Source organism: Carya illinoinensis, chromosome 12 (genome assembly GCF_018687715.1).
Source record: "Carya illinoinensis cultivar Pawnee chromosome 12, C.illinoinensisPawnee_v1, whole genome shotgun sequence".
In the NCBI taxonomy this organism is placed as follows: domain Eukaryota; kingdom Viridiplantae; phylum Streptophyta; class Magnoliopsida; order Fagales; family Juglandaceae; genus Carya; species Carya illinoinensis.
In genome coordinates this window covers 14,893,459-14,916,257 of record NC_056763.1, presented here as the reverse complement: position 1 = coordinate 14,916,257, position 22,799 = coordinate 14,893,459, and the positions used below count along the sequence as shown (strand labels likewise).

Here is a 22,799-nt window from a genome sequence, read left to right as displayed (position 1 = left end):
GTTACGACCTTTCAAATTCGGAAAGTTTGTAAGTTGGTCTCTAACTTACATCTTGATGAATTATTTCTGATTTATTGATAAATACCACATATGTTATAATTTTCATTTTGAGCATAAAATATCATATTATATGATACATTGAGTGCATACTTAGATGACATGTGATATTTTCATCATTTTTAGTATATTGCATATAAATGTCATTTTGCATTGAAAGCTTGCTACAAATGCATATATATCATGAACTACATTTTTTAATTAGCATGAAAAATAGTTTTTGTCATGACCCCAAAGTTTAGGATGGGGAGTTATCCTAGTTGAACTCCTCTATTCACTCTGAAGTGTTTAAGGATGGAGTGGTGACTCCTAAGTGGACGAAGAATAGTCAATGGTTTTACTGTGAGTTGTACTAGGGTCACCAACAGGTATTCTTAGTACATATGGAGAACAACGATGATACCACATGTTATGATGTTATGCTTAAATATGAATTGCTTATATTAATTAAATGTTATGATATTTTTGCTAGTTAAGTGGAAAAATGTTTCCTGTCATAAAAATGTTGATTGGAAAACTCGAGAACCATGGGCAGCTTGGCATCATGTTTGGCAATGCAGGGGCCCTATTTGTGATCAATTCACAATTCACAAAACCCACAAGAAAGAATCCCACAAGTGAAAGGAGTCAAATGACATGCACAACTACATGATTAGGGCTGTAATCGAGCCGAGTTTTGGCTTGCCAAACTCGAGCTCGACTCAAAATACTCTTTTTTTTAATTCTTTGTTCGAGCTCGACTCGATAAGTTGAAATCTCAACTCGAACTCGAGTTCGAGTTCGTCCCACAAACGAGTTCGAGTTTGAGCTCGAACTCGAGCTCGAATTTGAATTATTTTTTTTAATAAGATTTAATAATTAATAAATTAAATAAATAAATAAAAAAGAATTAATATTGAATTTATACAATTAACAAGTAGAACCTCTATTAAATTATAAAATTTTAAAAAATTTATAAATAATTAATATCTAACTAGTTGATATTTATCCAAAATAATAATATATTATATGCCTACATATATTATTAATACATATACTTAATATGATAGAATATATCTATTTCATATATGGTTTCCACATACTAGTATATGAAATTATTAAATTTTATCAACTAATTATTATACAAATTATAAAATATACTTATGAGGTATATTTACTATATAGACATAGTAATTAGAATACATATTATATATTTAATTATAAAAGTAGTATGCTTATATTATTAGCTAATATATATATACATGCATAGGTGTATGTATATATTTATTAATATATGAATGAGTTTTAATCGAGTCGAGCTAACGAGTCGACTCGAGCATAAACGAGCGAGCCTAAACGAGCCTTAGTTGAGTCGAGTCTAGTTTTGTCGAGTATGTGTCATTTACAAATCGAGCGAGCATCTGCTTTAACGAACGAACTTTTTTTTTTTCACGAGACGAGTTCGATTCGAGTTTAATCGAGCGAGCTATTGAACAGACTGGTTCATTTACAGCCCTATGCATGATGAAGAAATTCCGTCTGCAAAGAGAAGAAAAGGTACCTTCTTGTACTCCTTGTCTGACTGAATAAAATGGCGGGTTCGGATAGCAGAGAGAGAGAGAGAGAGAGAGGCTATTATTTTTTAATTCTTTTTTAAATTGTCGGAATTTTGTAACATAACTTTTTAAAATGCAGGCAGAAGTATCGAGAAAAAAATAAAAAACTTTTGTCCACATAAATTTTTGAATATACAGTCCACTTACTTTTAACAGGATTGCACGACTCAACAATTATATCATCTCCGTAAATTATACACGCACCATCCTAGTATCCCACAGCTCATCATCTTTACCTTTCTCGGTTGACCTTTGGAGTGTCTGGTTTTATGCTTCAAAAGGGATTTTTCCGAGGGAGAGAAACTTCCACCGCTTGAACGTTCTTCGTCTTCTTCCTTACCTTCTTCCAGTTCCAACACAATCCCATATTCGGTATGTCAATCTATTATTCTCCATAATCTTGTTCTGGTCAAATCTACATGGTTCTTTAAAAAACAAAGAAGTTGTTCTCTGTAATTTGCTGTGATTTATTTTTCTGTTCTGAAGCTACTTGTTTGCGTAATTAGGAACTTTGTGCAGTCTTTATTTTATGGATTCTATATGGTTTCTATTTTTTCTCAAATCTTCTTTCCTTACCTGGTGATGTCTGGGGCCATTATATTTATAAAAAAAAAAAGTAAAAAATACCAATACCTTTTATACAAGTTGTTTTGTCAGGCTTCCACATATCAAAAGTGTGTTTGGTACTTAAATAAACAAGCTTCTAAATAGATTTACTAGTCTAGCTTGTAGGTGGCTGCAATCATGATTTGCTATGAATTCGGCCTCAATAAGAATTGAAATGAAAAACACAAATCCTCTTCTTAAACATATGTGTTATGTGACAGATTGAAGAATAACGAGATTAACGGCTGGAATAAAGGAAGTAAAGGGAAACCGGGGTGTTTAAGAGAATTAATAAATCGGTGTATTGAAGGTTAAATGAAACGGCACATATTCATGGGAAAGGGGGGATTGTAATGTGTGCGTTTTATGTGCTGTAGTCTGCGTTTTACTTTGATTAGAACGGTGCGTGTATATAGGGGTGGGTTGTGTAGATGTAAGGCATGTAAGTGTTTTCAAGTGTTGTGGATGATTTTCATGTGGAGGTTCAGAGTTCCTCAAAAACTCGCATCAAGAATTGAAGTGAATGATTCTTGATTTCATCCATTCTCTTTCTTGAGTATTCTTTAGCATTTTTCCGACTTTTCTTTCTTTTCTTGGTTGGTCCCTTACAATATGACACTGGATAAGCAAAACTAACAAGATAGAAAAAATTACCAGGAAGATGATTCTGAGGAGAGCTAACTAGTTCGACTTCTCACGAGCAACATCGTTAACGGTCTGCTCCTAACCAATCCCTTCATCTTCTACATCTCTCCTAACTTCAATGGGTGAGACAATATAAATCAACAGCTAAGGTATGTATACCATGAAGAAGAAAGACATATATTCATATAACAGATGTTTTTCCTCTGGTTATGGTCACTGTGGCTGAAGGCTTTCCTCTCTGGGCACAAAAACTTGCACAGAATATTAGCATAATGTCAGCCAAACATCACTAGAAGAAGAAGAAGAAAGGAACGATCAGCTGAAACACGTCATATAACTAGTAAATAAATAATGAGAAATGATTAAATATGTACCAAAATGATTCACAATAACATTGATTTATAGAAAAGCATGTTGCAGAATTCACTAAATACATTTTCTCATGTTCTAACTGTTCAAGGAGTTAATCACAGATCAAACAATCAAGACTGTTCCAACAGCTAGAAACTGTCCAAACAGTTCACCTCATTACTACATATTTTTTAACTCCATTGTTAACACTCAACTCAGTTTGTTAGTTTGGCCCCATGACAGTAAAATTGATAATGGAGTTTTTAGCAAGTGTACTTCTGTTTGTGAAAACTATTGTTTTCAGCCAAAATAACTTTTTTTTTTTTTTTTTTTTTTTTTTTTTTTTTTTTTTTTTTTCAGCCAACAATCACGTGTCCCATTAGTCTCACAATCACATGGATTCCACTTCGCAAAAATTCACTTTTGGAACACATTTCTGGCTGTTGCAAATAAATTCAAGTTTCTTGTAGTGTGCACATTGATAAAGCTTTCGTTTCAACCTCTTGATATTATGTTCATATCTGTGGTTTGGTCATTAAGTTTGAGCGCCGCATTTCAAATCTAAATCCCTACATCTGCTATAAATCTTTTCTAATTACTTCATTTTCTGTGAAATTAATAATACTATTTGATTTTTGTGAAGTAGTACTATCAAATGTTGGGTTTTCCTACTTGATCTGAAAGTTTACCATACCTGTCATCATCTTTTAGTAGCAGACAGTTGCTGTCCCATCCATCTGATAAATTATATTATTATACAACAATGACTGAATCCACAATGAGCAAGAAGAAACTAGAAGGCAAAGTGGCCATAGTCACTGGTGGTGCTAGTGGCATTGGGGAGGCGACCGCACATCATTTTGCCAAGCATGGTGCACTTATGGTGGTGATTGCTGATATCCAAGAAGAACTAGGCCAGCAGGTTGCCAAATCCATTGGTTTGAACCATTGTACATACATACGCTGTGATGTTACTAATGAAGAGCAGGTCAAAGCCATGGTAGAATGGACGCTCAAAAACTATGGACAGCTTGACATCATGTTTAGCAATGCAGGGATTTATAGTAGGTCAGATCAGACTGTACTTGACCTCGACTTGTTGGCCCTTGACCACCTTTTTGCGATCAATGTGCGTGGCATGGCCGCATGTGTAAAGCATGCAGCGCGTGCCATGGTTGAAAAGAGTGTGAGGGGGAGCATTGTGTGCACCGCAAGTGTATCAGCAAGTCGGGGTTCAACCAAACACACTGACTACTATATGTCCAAGCATGCAGTGCTTGGGCTTGTTCGATCCGCAAGCAGGCAACTAGGGAAGCATGGGATTAGGGTCAACTGTGTATCACCCTCTGCAGTCGCGACTCCTTTGGTATGCAGTGCACTTGGAATGGATGTAGAACAGTTGGAGAAGGCTTTTGAGCCACGTGCAAGCTTAAATGGACTTGTGCTAAAAGTTGGACATGTGGCTGATGCTGTGCTCTTTCTTGCATCAGATGATTCTGGTTTTGTTAATGGGCATGACCTGCTGGTTGATGGAGGCTGGATTGACTAATGAAATCAAGATAAGCATTAAGGAGGCAACCTACATGACTCCAAGCCAGTAAAACTAGTGTTTGTGGTTGGAAAGTGATGGAAAGCAAAGCCTTTGGTTATATTGGTGTGAACTAAAAAAGGTACAAATATGTGTGTTTCTAAAAACTTCTAAAAGCCTTCAATTTTCACCTTGGTTTTCTTCAATAAAATGATCTACTCTGGTTCGAGCAAATAAAGCTACCTTGTGATGACTGATGAGTTGCTGCATATGAGGAAATGTATCAGGCAATGAGAAATTTGCAGATAAAATTTTTCTTTCCACTTTAAGTCTTCGAGTTCGAATAGCAATTCTAGGGAATCCAAATCCGTCTCTCTACCTATAATCAGAGTTGTGTACACAGTAAGTTTTACGCATGTTATACCACAAACCATAAACTTATCTTTGTTTCATGCCATATAAGTTGGTTCCAATTTAGCTTCGATATCTACAAATTTGAGGAAAAAAGATTCCTTACCTTGGTTGCCTTTATGAGGTAAATGTATATTAATATGAAAAAAAGAGCAAAAGATATGAAATTGTGATTGGTCAAAAAGTAAATTTTATTGAAAACAGTGTTAATTAAAATTTTAAGTATGAAGGAATTAATATTGGTACGCAAATTAGTACACGACTTTACTTGTATGTAACAAAACTCAAAAGACAATATGTCCAAAAACTTTCCGAGGCCCAAGTGGCTCGGCACTAGTTTTGACAGCCACAAAAAAGGACAAACTAATATTGTTAAGATTGGGTTTCAAAATAAAATACATTTGAATGAACTTTTTCAACTTTAATATTGTTGAGATAAGGTTTCCTAACAAAATAAATGACGAATTTATTATAATTTATTTGCTAATCTATATTGAGAAAGAATGTAATAATTAAAGATATTTATTTGTTAAAAAAACATTGAGGTCAATTGGCAGGTTAAGTGCTTTTATTTTTTATTTTACTTCCAAACTCGAAACTGCTTATATATTTATGTACGCTTTTAACTAATTTTTCAAGGGTACTGTTAAGGTGCCACCTAGTAGTAATCCTTGGACGTGGCCCTTAGGCTGAATCCCACTTTTTATTTATTTTTTTTTCTTTTTCACATTTTTTTAATCATCTTTAAATATTTTTAAAAAATAAAAAAGATACCAATAATCTAATAGTCACTTCCTTAACCATTAAGCTGAAAAAAAAAATAATAATTAAATACATGCAGTCAAAATGAGGGAGAAAAATGAGGGGCATGTTATCATTTTCCATTTTTAATTTTTGTTATGTACAAGTTTTTATATATCCGACGGCTCCCTTTACATAAATCCTAGCTTGGTCGATCCCTATATATGTGTATATGTATGTGTATATATATATATATATATGTGTGTGTGTGTGTATGCACGTACGTGCGCATGCACAAAATTTATCATTATATGTATATAGCTAATCTTGAAATGCTAATCCCAAAATGCTATACTGGAACATACCAATATGGGAATATTACATTTCGATGCTTAAGTTGGAATGTTAACTAAGGCCTAGTTTAGATAGTGAGTAGAGATAATTTATGAATAGTAGTGAGATATTTAAGTTGAGATTAGATGTGTTAGAAATAGTTTGAGTTAAAATGTTTTATAGGATTTTGGGAAATGATAGAGAAAAAAATGAATAAAAATATTATGAAATTAAAATATTGTTAGAATATAATTTTTGTTTTGATATTTAAAAGAGTTGAATTGTTTTTTGTGTTTTGTTTGAAAGTTTGGAAAAGTTATAATAATAAAGAAATGATTAGATGAAACAGTTAAAAATTTGGAATTGAAAAATATTTGTGCTTGTGTTGTTTGGATATTGAAATGAGATGAAAACATTTCTCCATTCAAACCAAGCCTAAAAGCATAAATTTCTCAACTAAAAAAAAAAAAAAAAAACATTAACTACAACCACAGCCGTAATCTTATTGGGAAAAAAAAAAAAAATTAACACCCTTCACGGCTCCTTCATAAATGATCAACTAAACTATATTTACAATCATTTCCACAACGATTATGTACATAATTTACAATCATTTCCATACCGGCTCTAGTAAGTTACAACAAATATAATTTCCACACCCCATTCAACCATTTTAGAATGGTTTCTATACTCCCTATGGGCCTCAAGTAAGTTGCAACAAAAATAATTTTCACACCCCATTCAACTATTTACAAATACACATTTACCCATTTGTTACACTAATTCATCTAAACCAATTGTTGCACAAACTCGACCATTGACTTGCACTAAGTCCCATGGGGCATGCATGGCATTTCCTAGAGATATGCAAAATTGAAAAATTAAAACAAAGACATCAACGTTGGAAGATTTCAGGAAGATTTATAAAGTTGAATAATAAACTCATACCTCATTATTGCCCGGTGGCGTTGGTTGTGTTAGAGTACTACATTGGGTTGGGATAACAATCTCATCAAGACTACCACCAACTTGTGATTCCGGGAGGTGGTATGGAATTAGTGAATCATGGTATCCCTATAACAAAGTGTAAATAATGCATCAACTTAATGTTGCAATATAAAACATTAACAACATTTTCAACTAACAATGTATATCACACCTGATTCGGTGAAATCAATGTCGACTTTTATCTTCTCTTTTGCTCATCACGCTTTTTAACTCAAAATTGATTGTAGATGACTAACACCCACCGCTTCAACTGCATAAGCAAACATAAAGTGTAGGAAGAGGTTAAAATCATAGGGGCTATTCCTAAGAAAATGTGCAATTTAGTTGTAATCTAAAAGCCAACACACTTGAAGAGGAAAAGGTGACTCGCACCTACTCTAATTGATATTAAAAAGGTCATCTTTGAAAATAAATGATATCAATCTTCCAACAAATAAGCTCAAGTGAGGCCTAATATACATACAAAAAGCAAGCAACTGAAACATAGAACATAATCTTTGTTTTTTCCTTTTTCTAGTTAGTTTTAAACAACTAAAAACATAAGCTAGCTAGCTAGCCTCTTTTTTTTTTTTTTTTTGTCTGTGAAAATGGAAGGGATTTGCACTATCAACATGGAAGCCTAGCTAAACTTCTTCACTAGCAATCATTTGCTCTACTTCTTGTATTGAACAAAAAATCCAAGCCAAAATGGAGGAAACTTTTCATCACCCGGCCTCAATGATTTTACCCTCTTCCTACACTTTTGCTACTACATGAGTGGAAGTAATGGGACCACTCCCAATACCATGACGAAAAAAAGCTCCCCACAAAATAGAACAAAAAGCTCCACAAAACCCCACAAATCCCACAAAACAAAAAACAACACCCCCACAAAAATCCACAAAAACACAGATAAAAAAAAAAAACACAAACTCATAGATCCATTAAACACAAAAACACACAAAATTATAGAAATGGAGAGACAAAACTAAAAGAGAAAAATAAAAATGCTTTCTTTCATTTCTTACCCTTGTGGAAGAACAGAACAATGCTGGCCTGCTGCGGCAATGAGCTAGGTGGTGGGGGAAGGACGATGCCAAATGGGGGACATGGGACAATGTACACCGATTAGGGGGAAGGATGCAAGACAGTGGGGGGTGGGGGACGATGCAGGACAACGGGGGGAAGGCGTAGGATGACTAATGGGGGGTTCTGGGAAAAAGACAGATTTCAAATGGAAAAGAGAGTTAAAAAAAAAAACACGTGGGCTGGTGTGTGAAAGTTGGATGAACAATAGGCTGTTTAGTAGCTTAACTCTCTCTCTCTCTCTCTCTAAAGAAAAATCAATTGGTGTTGTTGTTGTTTTGTGCTTAGCATAGACCTAACAAACAAGGGATTTGGAATTAGGTTTTCAGCTGACTTAGTCTTCTTCCCAAGGGTGTGAACTGGAGCATCAAAGCAAAAGATAGAGGTGTGAGTTGAAAGAAATGGAGGAAGGAGGTTCTTTGCTGGAACTTGCAGAAATTTCAGATAATGAAACTCTTCGTTGCTATTTTGTGTACAGAGCAAAATCTCTAAGGAAAAATGAATAAAAAATGGGTACTTGCATGAGTTTAGTCTCCTTCTTGAGGAGATCTAAGTTAGGGTTCCATTCCAAGAGCTGAAAGGTGAGCTGAAGAAAAGTAAGAAGAAATGAATGCCTGAAGCAACAAGGAAGAAAAGACCCTCTTTTGTTCCAAGTTTTTTTAAAATACTTTTCAAAATGGCATAAAATCATTTTATGAATTCAAGAACAAATTTTAAAGATAATAACAATAATGAAGACTCTTAAATTAAAATACATGAAGAAGGAATTTGATCTAAATAAATTAATGAGATAAGATTTTTCCTCATAGGTTTGGGTGTTACATATTGGCCTGCTTGCCCTCCAACCCCACCTAAATTTATATAAAAACCAAAATCCTGATTCATCAAACTCACCTCTCTTCTTGCCGTTGCCTCCTCCTTCCTCCTCTACTTTCCTCTTGTTTCGATTCCTCCTCCTTCTACAAGCCTCTCCTCTCTTCTTTCTTTTCCTTCCTCGTCTTCTTCTTCTCCCTCTACTCTCTTCTTCTTCCTCCTCTCATCACTTCTTCATGTCTGACATCGTGGATCTCAAGAAGTAGGATAGATCTATTTATCGGTCGTGCAAACTATAGATCCACAACGTCATGGATTTCTGGTCGGGAACCAAAGAACAATGACATTTGGTCGCGATGCCTTTGCTTTTTGGTATTGAATCGTTTTTGTTTCATTTTAGTTGGTTGTTTGGATTTTTTTGCTTATGTTTGGACCTATTTTTATTTTGATTTTGATTGTCATTTGTTAGTGAACGAAGGAGTGGTTGGTTTCTGCCCTCATCCTTCTACTTGCATGATAGGGATGGATGAGCATTTTGTAAGGCGAGCACAGGGAAGGACCACGCCCAAGCGGGGACTAAAGGTGAAGAGGGTTGCTACTCGGGTGGGTAGGAGGCCTACTAAATATATCATTCTGATTCTTATTTCCCATTAATTCCATGTAGTCCAGAATTTCTGTTGGGATTTTGTAGTTATATTTTCATTTTCAGAAGTTCCTTTTTAAGCAAATTGGTTCTTAAAAAGTTCACTAGAAATTTGCTTAGACTAATTTTATGTGCTGTTTGGTAAATATCACAACAACAGAATAGATCTTTTGGGATGAAATATATTGTCCCAAAAGATAGGATTTTCTTCCCAAAAAGTATTTTGGGGTGAAAATTTTTCGTCCCAAATACCCTATCATTTCAAGACGAATGTATTTCACCCCTAAATAACGTTTGATCGTTTGATTCAAATTTGAACTCATAAATAGGTTTGAACAGTGACGAGATAGGGCTGGTATTTGAATAGTTTATGTGACATTTAAATGTATTGACAAACGTTCAATGGAAGAATAGGTCATTTGAATATTTAAATGAATTCCTATTCGAATAAAAGTGATATGCGTTTGAATGATGAGACCATAGATGGTTCACAATCATGTTGTAACTGTTTGAACCGAAGTGATATGTGTTTGAATAAGAATGTTCCTTATTCAAGTGTGGGTGAGATTCGTTTAAATGATGAGAACATATATGGTTCGGACACATTCCTTAGGTGTTCAAACAACATATGATAATGTTATGTCCTTTAAATAGGAGTGAGATGAGTTCGAATAAAAATGATAGTAATTTGAATAGCCATTCAATTAAGAATTATATTGGTTTGAATCTTGATACTAGGGCTGTAAATGAACCAGTCTGTTCGATAGCCCGCTCGGTTAAACTCGAATCGAACTCGACTCGTGAAAAAAAAAGCTCGTTCGTGAAAGCAGATACCCGCTCGATTTGTAAATGACACACACTAGACAAAACTCGACTCGACTCGACTAAGGTTCGTTTAGACTCGCTCGTTTATACTCGAGTCGACTCGTTAGCTTGACTCAATTAAAACTTATTCATATATTGATAAAGATATATACACCTATGCATGTATATATGTATTAGCTAATAATATAAGCATACCACTTTTATAATTAAATATATAGTATGTATTCTAATTATTTATGTCTATATAGTGAATATACTTAATAGGTATATTTTATAATTTGTATAATAATTAGTCGATAAAATTTAATAATTTTATATACTAGTACGTGGGAACCATATATGAAATAGATATATGCTATCAGCCTATCATATTAAGTGTATGTATTAATAATATATGTAGACATATAATATATTATTATTATAGATAAATATCAACTAGTTAGATATTAGTTATTTATAAATTTTTTAAAATTTTATAATTTAATAGAGGTTCTGCTTGTTAGTTGTATAAATTCAATATTAGTTCTTTTTATTTATTTATTTAATTTATTAATTATTAAATCTTATTAAAAAGAAAAAAAATTCAAGCTCGAGCTCGAGTTCGAGCTTGGCTCGACTCGAACTCGTTTGTGGGACGAGCTCGAGTTGAGAGTTTATCTTATCAAGTCGAGCTCGAACAAAGAATTAAAAAAAATCTTGAACTCGGGCTCGAGCTCGAGCTCGAGTATTTTGAGTCGAGCTGAGCTCGGCAAGCCAAAAACCGGCTCGGCTCGGCTCGGCTCGATTACAGCCCTACTTGAAACTGTATATGGTTCGAATGGTACTTGCTACTATTTGAACATGATTTGATTAGTCTATTTCCATTCGAATAGAAGTGATGTTTGTCTGAATAAAAATGGTACACATTTTAATGTTGAGAAAGCTAGTTCAAACTAATATAAAAATTATTTGAGCATCATATGTTCCCATTTTATACTCTTCGAATAGTGATTATACCATTGATTCTGAACATAAAACAAACTACGCGTTCGAACACATGATATTTCATTTGAACGCAAGGCAGCAAATGTGAAATTCAAATATACTAAATAATTAAACAATTGTTGGAAATTGTTATGTTGGAATTCAGTTAATCAAACTCTAGGTCTAAATATTATAAAAAGTGTTATAAAATATGTTTAAGATGGTAAAGGAGTCATAATAAATTGTTAGGATATCATCATCTGTATCTCTTCAAATCAATCTTGGCGCTTAATTGGTAACTTCCTCAAGAGCTCCTCTTATTGCTGATGTTGTAATGGCATCTCCATGAGGGTCCTTCAAACTTGATTTATTTATTTATTTGATAAGGGAAAAAATTAGTAGACGATATGGGATAAAAAAAAAAATGAATAGAATTAAAATAATGAAATAATGCATTATTTGGTATACTGGCTCCTCGATATTGCAACGAAAGTTTTGTTCCATACAATTGGATTGATAATTCTTAACTGATGTTTCTATTTCCACTTGAGTAATTTAAAAAGTCGATTTAAACATTCATATGCCAAAATTGCCAGGCGATCACTTCTCGAACTTTAGATACTGTCCTGTGAAGTAACAATGAAAGACCTACATTTTTTTAAGAAAAATCACCACTCATTCTTTGCTTATAAGACTGAGGATAATAAGTCTATAGAAGCTTCTCGTCTTTCAAATATTGAATAGAGAATTTTCTTGAAGAAAATGGATCTTTTATTGTTACTACATTTGTCAAGATTCTAGAGAATGTGTAGCGAAGTAACAATGAAAGTCTCACATTTCTACAAGATCATCCTCTGGTACAACCTGTGCAAGATAGGAAGTCAGTATAGAATTATTATTAGCCATCCTATAATCTTGTAAGATGGATAATAATAAGTTTGTACAAGCTTCTAGTCTTGCAAAGATCGAATGAAGGATGATCTTGAAAAATATTGAGATTTCATTGTTACTTAATTTGTTAAGGTCGGAGGGACTATGCAGAGAAACAATAATGAGGGCCCTATATTTTTTAAAGACGATTCTCCAATCATTTTTAGCAAGACTCAAACTTTCATAGACTTATTATCAGTCATCTTGTAAACTTAAAAAACGTATAATAATAAGTCTATATAAGGTTCTTGTCTTACAGAGAATGAACGAATAATCATCATGAAAAAGGTATTTATTATTATTGCATTGCATAATCTGTCTGATCTCTGGACATGATGGGAAATTTTGGCAGATAATATTTTAGTTGGACTCTTTGTGTGAATTGGGAGGAAAGAGAAACGCCGTGTAAGAGTTATTAAAGAAATCGTACAAAACTAATCTTTCATCTGACATCATTATGCGTGTGTGGCAATAAGGCTGACTGTCTTATTGGTCCGTTCGCTAGACATCGCTGTTGTTGACGTGAAAACGATAAAATCTTCTGACTACGTGGTGTAGAATCATTTGCATTTGATTCTTTTCCACATTTCTTTCACATTTATTTGATTATGGCCCCCGATCCATGATTCGTTTGTCATTTACACGTATATATAACAATTGTATTTTATGATTTTTTATCATCAATTAATATTTATATTATTTTTATCTTATTCTAAGTATAATTTTAATCACTAGAATTCTATTTTCTTGAGTATTTTTTTTTTCTTTTTGGAAAGGAACAGGGGAACTCCTCCTCATATTCATTGATCACTACTACAAAGTTTATCTTGAATAACAAAATTACAAATCTCCTTTGATATTTCTTCTATCCACACATATTTTTCATGTACATTGAGTGAATATCTAGCTAAATTGTGAGCAACCTTGTTTCCTTCTTTGTATATATACTTTACAGACCAATCTGGTCTATTCTTTAGAATCAGTTTAATGTCTTGAATCATTTGCCCATTCCACTCCTAGTTAGTTTCCTTCCCGTTAATAGCTTTGATAACCCCCATCGCATCCCCTTCAAACTCCACCTTTTCCAAGTTCAACTCAGCTCCAAGCTTCAATTCGATCCGATCTCCTTGAACTCCATTGGTTTCCCTACTTTCCATATTTTCTCCATATTAGCCTTCACTATGTCCTTGCCAATCCTTCGTTCTGAACAAATCTTTCCAACCACACTTCACAAGCCTTTCTCCTTATACAGCATCTGCCTTCTCCTTTCTACAATTATCGGACAGTTTTCCTCTTCAGTTAACTTCATACGAGCCCAATGCTCCTCCATTTCCTCCATACCGGTCTACTCACCACCGTAAGCAGATACTTGATCAATCTCCCCCGCCAAAACAGAAAGTACTTTTTCTCTCATCCTTAATTGCTTTCAAAAAAGGTTGAGAACAGACTCCTATTACTCTCTTTAATTAGCAATTGACGTTTGCCTGTAAAATTATTATTTTCTTGAGTAATTAAAACTAGTGTGTTGATGTTACTAATTAATTAGCTAGAACTCGTAATCGAATTATAATGATAAAAATAATATTTTATAGTATTTGCTTTATTTATTTATTTATTTTTATCATGGACTAACAATTCCATCATTTTGATTTTATTCTAATTATAATTTTTATAACTAGTTGTTACAGCCTTGACTAGTATAACTAGTATTTATTTGATTAATAAGTAATTATAACTAGCTAGTATTCTAAATTATGATAAAATAAGGGGGATGGTTTTTTTTTTTTTTCCATGGAATGACACTTATATGTTATTTTGACTATAGTCTAATTATAATTTTTATAACATTTATATTTCCTTGACTAGTTATAATTAGTATTTTTATCTTATTAATTATAACTAGTATTCTAATTATAATCATCAAAATATTAATTTTTAGTTTTTTTTAATCATGACATCCACATTTATATTTTTTAATTTTATTCTAATTGTGCGAGATATAACTATTAGTTTAATTACTTGTCTAATTATAGTTAATGTTCTCTTTAATTTTAACTTTAATGTTATGTGGAAACATAAATACTACAAATTTTTGTTCTTTACACACTTAATTATTCTAATAAATAATATAATAAATCTCAAGTGGCATATATACAAAATCACTATATACTATAGAGCCCAACATGCTTGCTAATTCCAACATCCATTATTTAATCCCATCATGCATTTTTTTTTTCTTTTGAAGGAAATTTCTTTCATTCAAACCTTTGAAATAGGAAACAAATAAGGAGGACAAAACTTATGATTCACAGTTACATCAGTAACTAATAAGGTTGATCTTGTTAGAGAATGAGCTAAATGATTAGATTCCCTCTTCACATGACTAATAGACCAACCAGAAAAGCACAAAAGCTTTGACTTAATATCTTGAATCATCAACTCGTAGCAAGAAAGATTGTCATTGTCTTTGGGAAAGTCTTGTATAACCTGAAGAGAATCTCCTTCCAAAATGATATTATGACAACCTAGATTTAGAGTGAAAAGAGTGGCTTGTAACGCACCAGTAGCTTCAGGCAAGAGGGGATCATGGTTAAGAAGTCTTTTTGTTCTTGAGGTTGTAATGATTGACCATGCACTATTTCTCATGACTATGTCAATACCAATAAGACCTCTCTCCTTGGCTGTAGCAATATCCCAATTGACCTTCATGATGTGTGCAGGTGGAGGAAACCATTCTTGTATCTACTTACTCACTTCCTTCCCTTCCTGGTCATTCTTGTTGTTCCCTCATGCAACTCTCAACACTGCTTGAGATTGCAAATAAACTACATTAGGATGCTGAAAATCTATTTGAAAAAAGAACCTTCTTTGCCAAATCCTTTTTGCCACTACTAAAATTTCCTCCACAATGTCAATATCAAATTCAAAACAAAAAGCCTCGAACAGTTCTACAAATTAGTCTTCCACAAAGCACATTTCTGAATTTGTTTAGAGCAAAGACACCAAACATCCGTTGCTGCTGGACATAACCATAAAGCATGAATAACTAACTTTTCAACAAAATAGATGGGGCTTTTAGGATTATCACCAATCCTTCTCAAAAAGGTTGAGCTTAGTGGGCAAGCCCTATAAACATGCTCTCCACACAAAGATTCTATCTGCAGGAGGGATATTTAATTTCCATAGCACAGACCAAAGTTTTTTTCTGTCATTAGAAACTGAAGGTTGACCTTTGGAAAGGACCTTGAGTTCCTTTTGAAAATGGTATGCACTTCTAACATTAAACTGGCCATTTGATGTCCCTTTCCAGATCATCTTATCTAGCTGATTTGTGCAGCTAATTCGGATTTTTAAAATGTTCTCAGCATCCTCTACTAAAAATAATCTTGCAATCAGACCATGCCTCCATTGGTTTGTCTTTGGATCAATAAGTTATTGAACAGTAGCTAGGTCCTCACCAACATTGGCAGTCCTTGTGCTATCATAGTGCTAGACGCTAGGATCTACTTGTACTGCTAGATTTTTATATCTCAACCATTGCCAACCCTCCAATAGGTGCCCTTCTCTATCTACCCTCTAGCAGCCATAATACTTCTCCAAATGTAGGAAGGCTTACTTTCCAATTTAGCTTGGAAAAAATGGACATTGGAAAAGTACTTCTATTTCAACACTTGAGAGGCTAGGGAATTAAGACCTTACATTAACCTCCATTTTTGTTTGGCAAGCATTGCAAAGTTAAAATCATCCAAGTCTCTGAACCCCAAACCACCAATAGCCTTAGATTTGTCCATCTCATCCCATGGAATCCATTGAAGTTTCCTCACCTACTCCTGTTGCCTCCACCATGCCAATGAGGCTTTCGCTTGGCTTGAGAATAACAGTGAGGCTCTTGCTTGGCATGAGAATAACATGTTAGATTTGACTTGCTTTTTCTATTTTATATATTGACTTTTACGTGAGGTCCCTCTCCTTCTAAAGGGTGAGGCTTTTCTCTCTTTGCTCAAGCAAAGAGTTTGTCTCTTAGACTTTGTCTTCTAAACTTTATTTGTAGAGGGTGATATGGAGAGTGAATTGGAGAAGATATGGGCCTCTTTTAGTCTCACTGAGAAAGAGAAGAAAACTGTTGTATTATCTTCAAAAACCATGCAAGAGTCCATGTCAAAAGGTAGGTCTTGTCTTCTTGTCCAAGTGATTGCTAAAAAGATTGTAAATATGAGGGCTTTCAAAACAACTACGTCTGCAGTTTGGAAGCCAGAAGGGTGGATAAGGTTCAATGAAGTGGGAGAAAATCAAATGCTTGTGGAATTCAAGTTGGAAAAGGACAAGAAAAAAGTGTTGTTGGGTAGACCTTGGTCTTTTGATAGGATGTTAGTCTGTATGCAAGAATTTGATGGGACCACTCCTCCTAAGGAGATTCCATTTTCTACTAAGGTTTTTTGGATCCAGGTTCACAACATGCCCCTTGCTTGCATGACAAAAGAGGTGGGAAGTCAGATTGGTCAGGGACTGGGGGAAGTACTAAATGTAGAGGTGGATAACAGTGAATTGGGATGGGGCCAGTTTTTGCAAATTAAGGTGGCAATGGATATAAATCTTCCTTTGTCTTGAGGTAGATTTTTATCAATTGATGTTAGAAAAATATGGTTGCCCTTTAAATATGAGATATTGCCATTATTTTGCTTCCATTGTGGAGTAATCATATGTGGGTAACAAGGTTGCTCTATGGTTGATTTGAGATGGCAGGCTTCTGCAAAGGGAAAAACGCAGTATGGTCCATGGCTATGTGCCAATCCTCCAAAGTTAGTTGGTGATCCTCATCGAAAGTATGGTGGCACTTAGAGTTAGCAGCCTCACCACCACCAACAAAAGGAATTTTTAGGCAAGGAGATGGATAAGGAAAGTGCCAATGAGGGCCCAGATTTGCAAGAGTCTATTCAAGCCACTATTATGGAGAATGCCAATCAAAAAATGGATCAAGGTAATTATGCTCAATTTCCTATCTCAGCTAAAGTTTTGAATCACAAACAAGCGGGAATTAAGGAGGCCAAATCAGAAGATATGGGCATGCACATTTCCTTATCAGATGTCATTGTAGAAAAGGTAACTATGACCAATTTTGGAGAAGTTGTATGAAGGGGGGCATAATTGATGGATATTAAACCGAGCAAGATTTTCAAGAACCTGTCAATATTTCTATCACTCACAATAAGGAATGGTCCATCTCCAAGCAGGTGAATCCATTAGATCAGTTTATTAAAGCCCAAATTCAGGTCTTAGCTGAAACTAAAAAAACTACTAGTTGGAAAAGGAGGGTCTGTGAAAGGTTTTTCCAGTTTGTTAATGTATCTGCTAACCAACAGATAGGGCCTGTAAGTCCAAGTCATCTTAAAAGGAGTAGTAATTTGATTGACATTGAGGTTGGATCCAAAGGCACATCTAAAAAGGCTAAAAAAGTAAGCTCAGTTGGAGAGAGTTTACCACAAACAGGAAAGGTAGAGGTTACTAGGCAGACCCACCAATAGCAATGAGTTGTCTAAGTTGAAACTATCGGGGGCTTTGGAACTTTAGGACAGTTAGAGAACTTCACCTTTTGGTGAAAAATAAGAGCCCAAGTTTTATTTTCTTAATAGAGACTAAATACAATAGAGAGAGGGTAGAAGTAGTAAGGATTAGAATTGGTTTTGACTGTGGTTTTGTGATCGAGACAGCAAAGGCCTCAGTAGAGGTATTACTTTTCTTTGGAGAAGTGAATTTGAGGTTGCTTTGGAATCTTATACTAGGCACCATATTTCCTTAAGGATCGCTGATTCTCTGGCAGGTGAGGATTCGATCTTAACTAGTTTTTATGGACATTTTCAAACAGCAAGGAGAAATGAGATTTAGCAGTTATTGAGAGCAGCCAAACCCCCTAATGGATTGGCTTGGCTATGTGTGGGAGATTTTAACGAGATTCTATTGCAAGAGGAGAAGTATGGGGTTGCCATGAGGCCCTACTCTCAAGTGGAGGCATTTAGACTTGCAATGGAGGATTCTGAGTTAAGTAACTTAGGATACTTGGGGGACAGATTCATTTGGAGAAATAATAGAGAGGGTCAACAATTCACTAAAGAAAGACTGGATAGAGGTTTTGGAAATGCTAGATGGCAAGAATTGTTCCCTTCATACTTAGTATCTCACGAGATAGCTAAGTTCAGATCATAGGCCCATAGTGATTTATATGGCCAAGCAGATGCCTATTATGCATAGAAGTGAAAAACCTTTGAGGTATGAACCATGTTAGGCACTTAGAGAGGACTATTTACAATTAGTAAATGAGGAATGGAAAAAACCAATGCTGGCCCCACATAAGTTAGCACTAGCAACAGAAGGGTTACAAAGATGTCAAGATAAATTGAAGGCTTGGAGTATGGTAACTTTTGGGAATTCTAAGAGAGTCATCAACTCAAAGCTCTCTCAACTCTCAAGTCTTTAGGAATCCAACAATGGTGAGGGGGGTGACAGAATCAAAAGCCTGAGCAAAGAGGTGGAGGGGCTACTTAAAGATGAAGATTTGAAGTGGAAGCAAAGAGCAAAACAAAGATGGCTTCAAGAAGGTGACAGGAACACTAAATACTTTCATCAATTTGTGAATTAGATAAGAAAAAAAAACTCTATACAAAAAATACTCAATGATGCTGGGGAGACTTTGACAAGTTCTGAGGCCATTGGTGCTCAATTTCAAAAAAACATTTCTGATCTATTCTCTACAAATGGTCCAAGTGAGATTGATAGGTGTCTAAAACATATGAAAGTTGTGGTTACTAAAGAAATGAATGGCCTGCTAACCAAAAAATTTACTATTGAGGAAGTAAAGGAGGCTATTTTTCACATGAACTCTTTGAGTTCACCTGGTCCCAATGGTTTCCCCCTTGCCTTCTACCAAACCCATTGGCCATCTATTGGTCATGAAGTTACAAAAACAACTCTTTATGTCCTAAATTTTGGTGGTATGGTTTTAGACATTAATAAAACTTTCATTACTTTGATTCCTAAGAAAAAATCTCCCACTAAGGTGGCTGATTTCAGGCCTATTAGCCTTTGCAATGTACTCTATAAAATAATATAAAAAAACTATTGCTAATAGACTGAAATGAGTCCTCCTTGATGTTATCTCCCCAACTTAGTATGCTTTTGTGCCTGGTAGACTTATCTCTGACAACATAATTGTTGCTTATGAGGCTTTATATACAATGAACATCAAGTTATATGGCAAAACTGGTCATATGGCCTTGAAGCTCGACACGAGTAAGGCATATGATCGTGTTGAATGGGATTTTCTTAGAGTTGCTATAAGGAAAATGGGTTTTGCTTAGTAGTGGATTAAGTTGGTCATGAAGGGGGTGGATTCTATCTCCTACTCTATCTTGATTAATGGTATCCCTCAACCATATTTCAAACCCACTAGAGGGATTAGGCAAGGTGATCCATTATCACCTTACCTTTTCATCATTTGTGTTGAAGCTTTATCCTCACTGTTGAATAATGCTGAACACTTGGGAGCTATTAATGGAGTCCCTCTTAAAAGAGGCAAACTACACATTAATTACCTTTTTTTTTGCATATGATAGTTTGCTTTTCTGCAGGCCAATTATCTTGAATGGAGCAGGCTAATTTATCTACAGAATACCTATGAACAAGCCTCAAGCCAAAGACTCAATAAGGAGAAGACATCAATACAGTTCAGCAAAAATACACTAAAAGACACTCAATATATTGTATTGGAAATTGCAAGAATTAGATCAAGTCTATCTCATAAAAAATACCTAGGTCTCCCAGCCATGGTTGGAAGAGATCATGCTAAGGCTTTTGGTGGTATTATGGACAAAGTCAGAAAAAGGATCAACAATTTTAAAGTCAAATCTCTTTCACAAGCAGCTAAGGATATTCTTTTAAAAGCTATTGTATAAGCTCTGCCAACTTACAACATGGCAGTGTTGAAGCTTCCTTATACATTACAACAAGAGATTAACAAAGTGATGCAATCCTTTAAGCATGCATTAAATACAAAATAATACATTCACAACTTATAGTGTACATCAACAACATCCATTAGTTTCCTACATACTTTAAATTCTAAGTAATCAATCCACAACATGCATTAAATCCCAACCTCGTATAATCCTAAGTAATCAATCCATAATATTCATTAAACCCATATCATGCATCACATCTCCACATCCATTAAACACTATTCATAATTAACAATGTATTACCTATAGTTAGATATTTAGATGTCCATAACACTTACCTCAAAATTCAAGTTGTGAAATATGTTAAGCAACTCAATAAACATACAAAACTAGATATATCAAAATTGTGGAATCAAACTTAATAAAACTATATAACATATTCTAAATAACACTTGAAAAGATCGGACATGCTTGCTGCCAAGTGTTTGAATGCCCATTTGAATATTAACATGATGATTCAAATGGACATTTGAACACTCACCGATTGTTCAAACACTATGCAGAGAGTGAAGTAATCTCACTCTCGCACAAAACTCTATCTAGAGTGTAACTCAACTCTCTGTCCCTCACATTGCATGTCCATCTTATTCTCTAACAAATCTTACTCTTAAAAAATCAAATAAAATAAACCCAACAACAAGAAGAAAATAGTTTACAAGCACATATCACATAAATTCAAACAATGAACCAATAATAAACACAAGAAGTTAAAACAGAAAGCTTTTACCTCTCTCTCTAGATATGTTGCATGACGGCTCTTTGGAGAATGCCAACCAAACACTACCTCCCCCCCTCTCCTGTCGTTTCTCTCTCCATTCCCTCTCTGTTTGTAAGGAAGAGCAATGGACTTCCTCTTTGTCACTCTCTCTCTAGCAAAATATGAATGAAAATGGAGGATGAGACGAGGATGGGAGCCACATATATATGATTTAAATGTTTGAATGCTGACTTATCTGTTCGAGCACAAAAATCTGCTTTAATTTGAAAGTTTTCCCACTCTTTATCTCAAAGCAATTGACGTTCGAACCGTATATTCTACGTTTGAAATGATCCAACAAGTTGTTACATTTGAATAGGTAGGTTCCTATATCCGTTCGAACATAAATTTTATGTAGTCCGAATGCCTACCATATTGTTAACACCAAAAGTTTCCTTTATCTCGCCTTTGAATGGAGGTGATTTAAGTTTGAGCATCATTGCTATATATGGTTTGTCATTTGAACAAAATAGAATCGATCCCTTTTGATGTTTGAACATCATTGTCTATCTGTTTGAACAAGATAAAATGTATATTCTTTTAAAAATGGCTTCGAATGGATAAAAGTACTGTTTGAATATATATTTGAACTATTTATCTCTATTCAAATGAACCACCGCATGATGACATGTAAATGTGATTTGTTATAATAGTATGTTCATATAATGGTATGTTCAATACTACGTATTTTAGCAACTATGCTTAGGAAGATTATATGTAGTATATATAATATATATATATATCTATTAAAATATATTATATAGTATATATATAATTTAATTATAGATATAGTAGTATTAGAGATATAGTGAACGGATGATATTACAAAGTTTATAGATTAATACATAGATCAATCTAATAGTATATAATTTATAGTACATATTATACTACGTATTTTAGTAAATATGCTTAAAAAGATTATATATAGTATATATACATTATATAATATATAGTTGATAATAGTTATATAGTGTATATATATATATTACTATATACTACGTGTATCGTATAGTATGTGTGACACCCCCTCACTCTACTTGGGATTTTACGAAGCTTGAAGTGTCAGGACACACAACATAAGGTTAAATGCACATATTCATGAAAATTAAGGATGCAATGTACCTAGCATGCATCGAACAATATGCACTGTTTGTAGTGGATAATTCTTTTTTTTCAATCATTAAATTAACAGATACTAATTCCGAAACTTAAATACTTCCATTAATATTCATATGATAGAAGTCACATCATTTACCAAAAATTCTAGGCTAAAATATCTATATAACAAAATTAAGGTTCGAAAATATGGACCTTTTTAAACTTCGAAAGATGAACACTTAGTACAGGTTACAAGATTTTGATTCTCATCACATGCTTCCCAAAATCTTTATGTTCTCATCCAATAGTGTTGTATTGACTTCCATAAAATGGCTAGCAAATACAAAGTGATTCTCAAAGGTGAGAAACTCTTCACAATAAGGCATCTATTAATGTCATGTTTCGTATGCTTTTGAGCTAG

General features: G+C 34.2%; 1 protein-coding gene across 6 annotated transcripts; it reads left to right on the top strand.

Moving 5' to 3' along the window:
- The first annotated feature begins 1,799 nt into the window (after nucleotides 1–1,799).
- Nucleotides 1,800–5,111, top strand: LOC122289779 ((+)-cis,trans-nepetalactol synthase NEPS1-like). Of its 6 annotated transcripts, none has more exons than XM_043097056.1 (3): nucleotides 1,800–2,024; nucleotides 2,916–3,052; nucleotides 3,972–5,111. In XM_043097056.1, the coding sequence occupies exon 3, from the start codon at nucleotides 4,018–4,020 to the stop codon at nucleotides 4,801–4,803; it is 786 nt and encodes a 261-aa protein (XP_042952990.1). In that variant the 5' UTR covers nucleotides 1,800–2,024; nucleotides 2,916–3,052; nucleotides 3,972–4,017; the 3' UTR covers nucleotides 4,804–5,111. The 6 variants fall into 6 exon arrangements, with proteins under 6 accessions (XP_042952990.1, XP_042952989.1, XP_042952988.1 ...); XM_043097055.1 differs by having other exon boundaries at nucleotides 3,969–5,111; XM_043097054.1 differs by having other exon boundaries at nucleotides 3,966–5,111.
- Nucleotides 5,112–22,799: the final 17,688 nt, after the last annotated feature.

What these genes read in the sequence shown, in the direction of transcription:
- LOC122289779 (XM_043097059.1), top strand. Translation starts at nt 4,018, where the DNA reads ATGACTGAATCCACAATGAGCAAGAAGAAACTAGAAGGCAAAGTGGCC.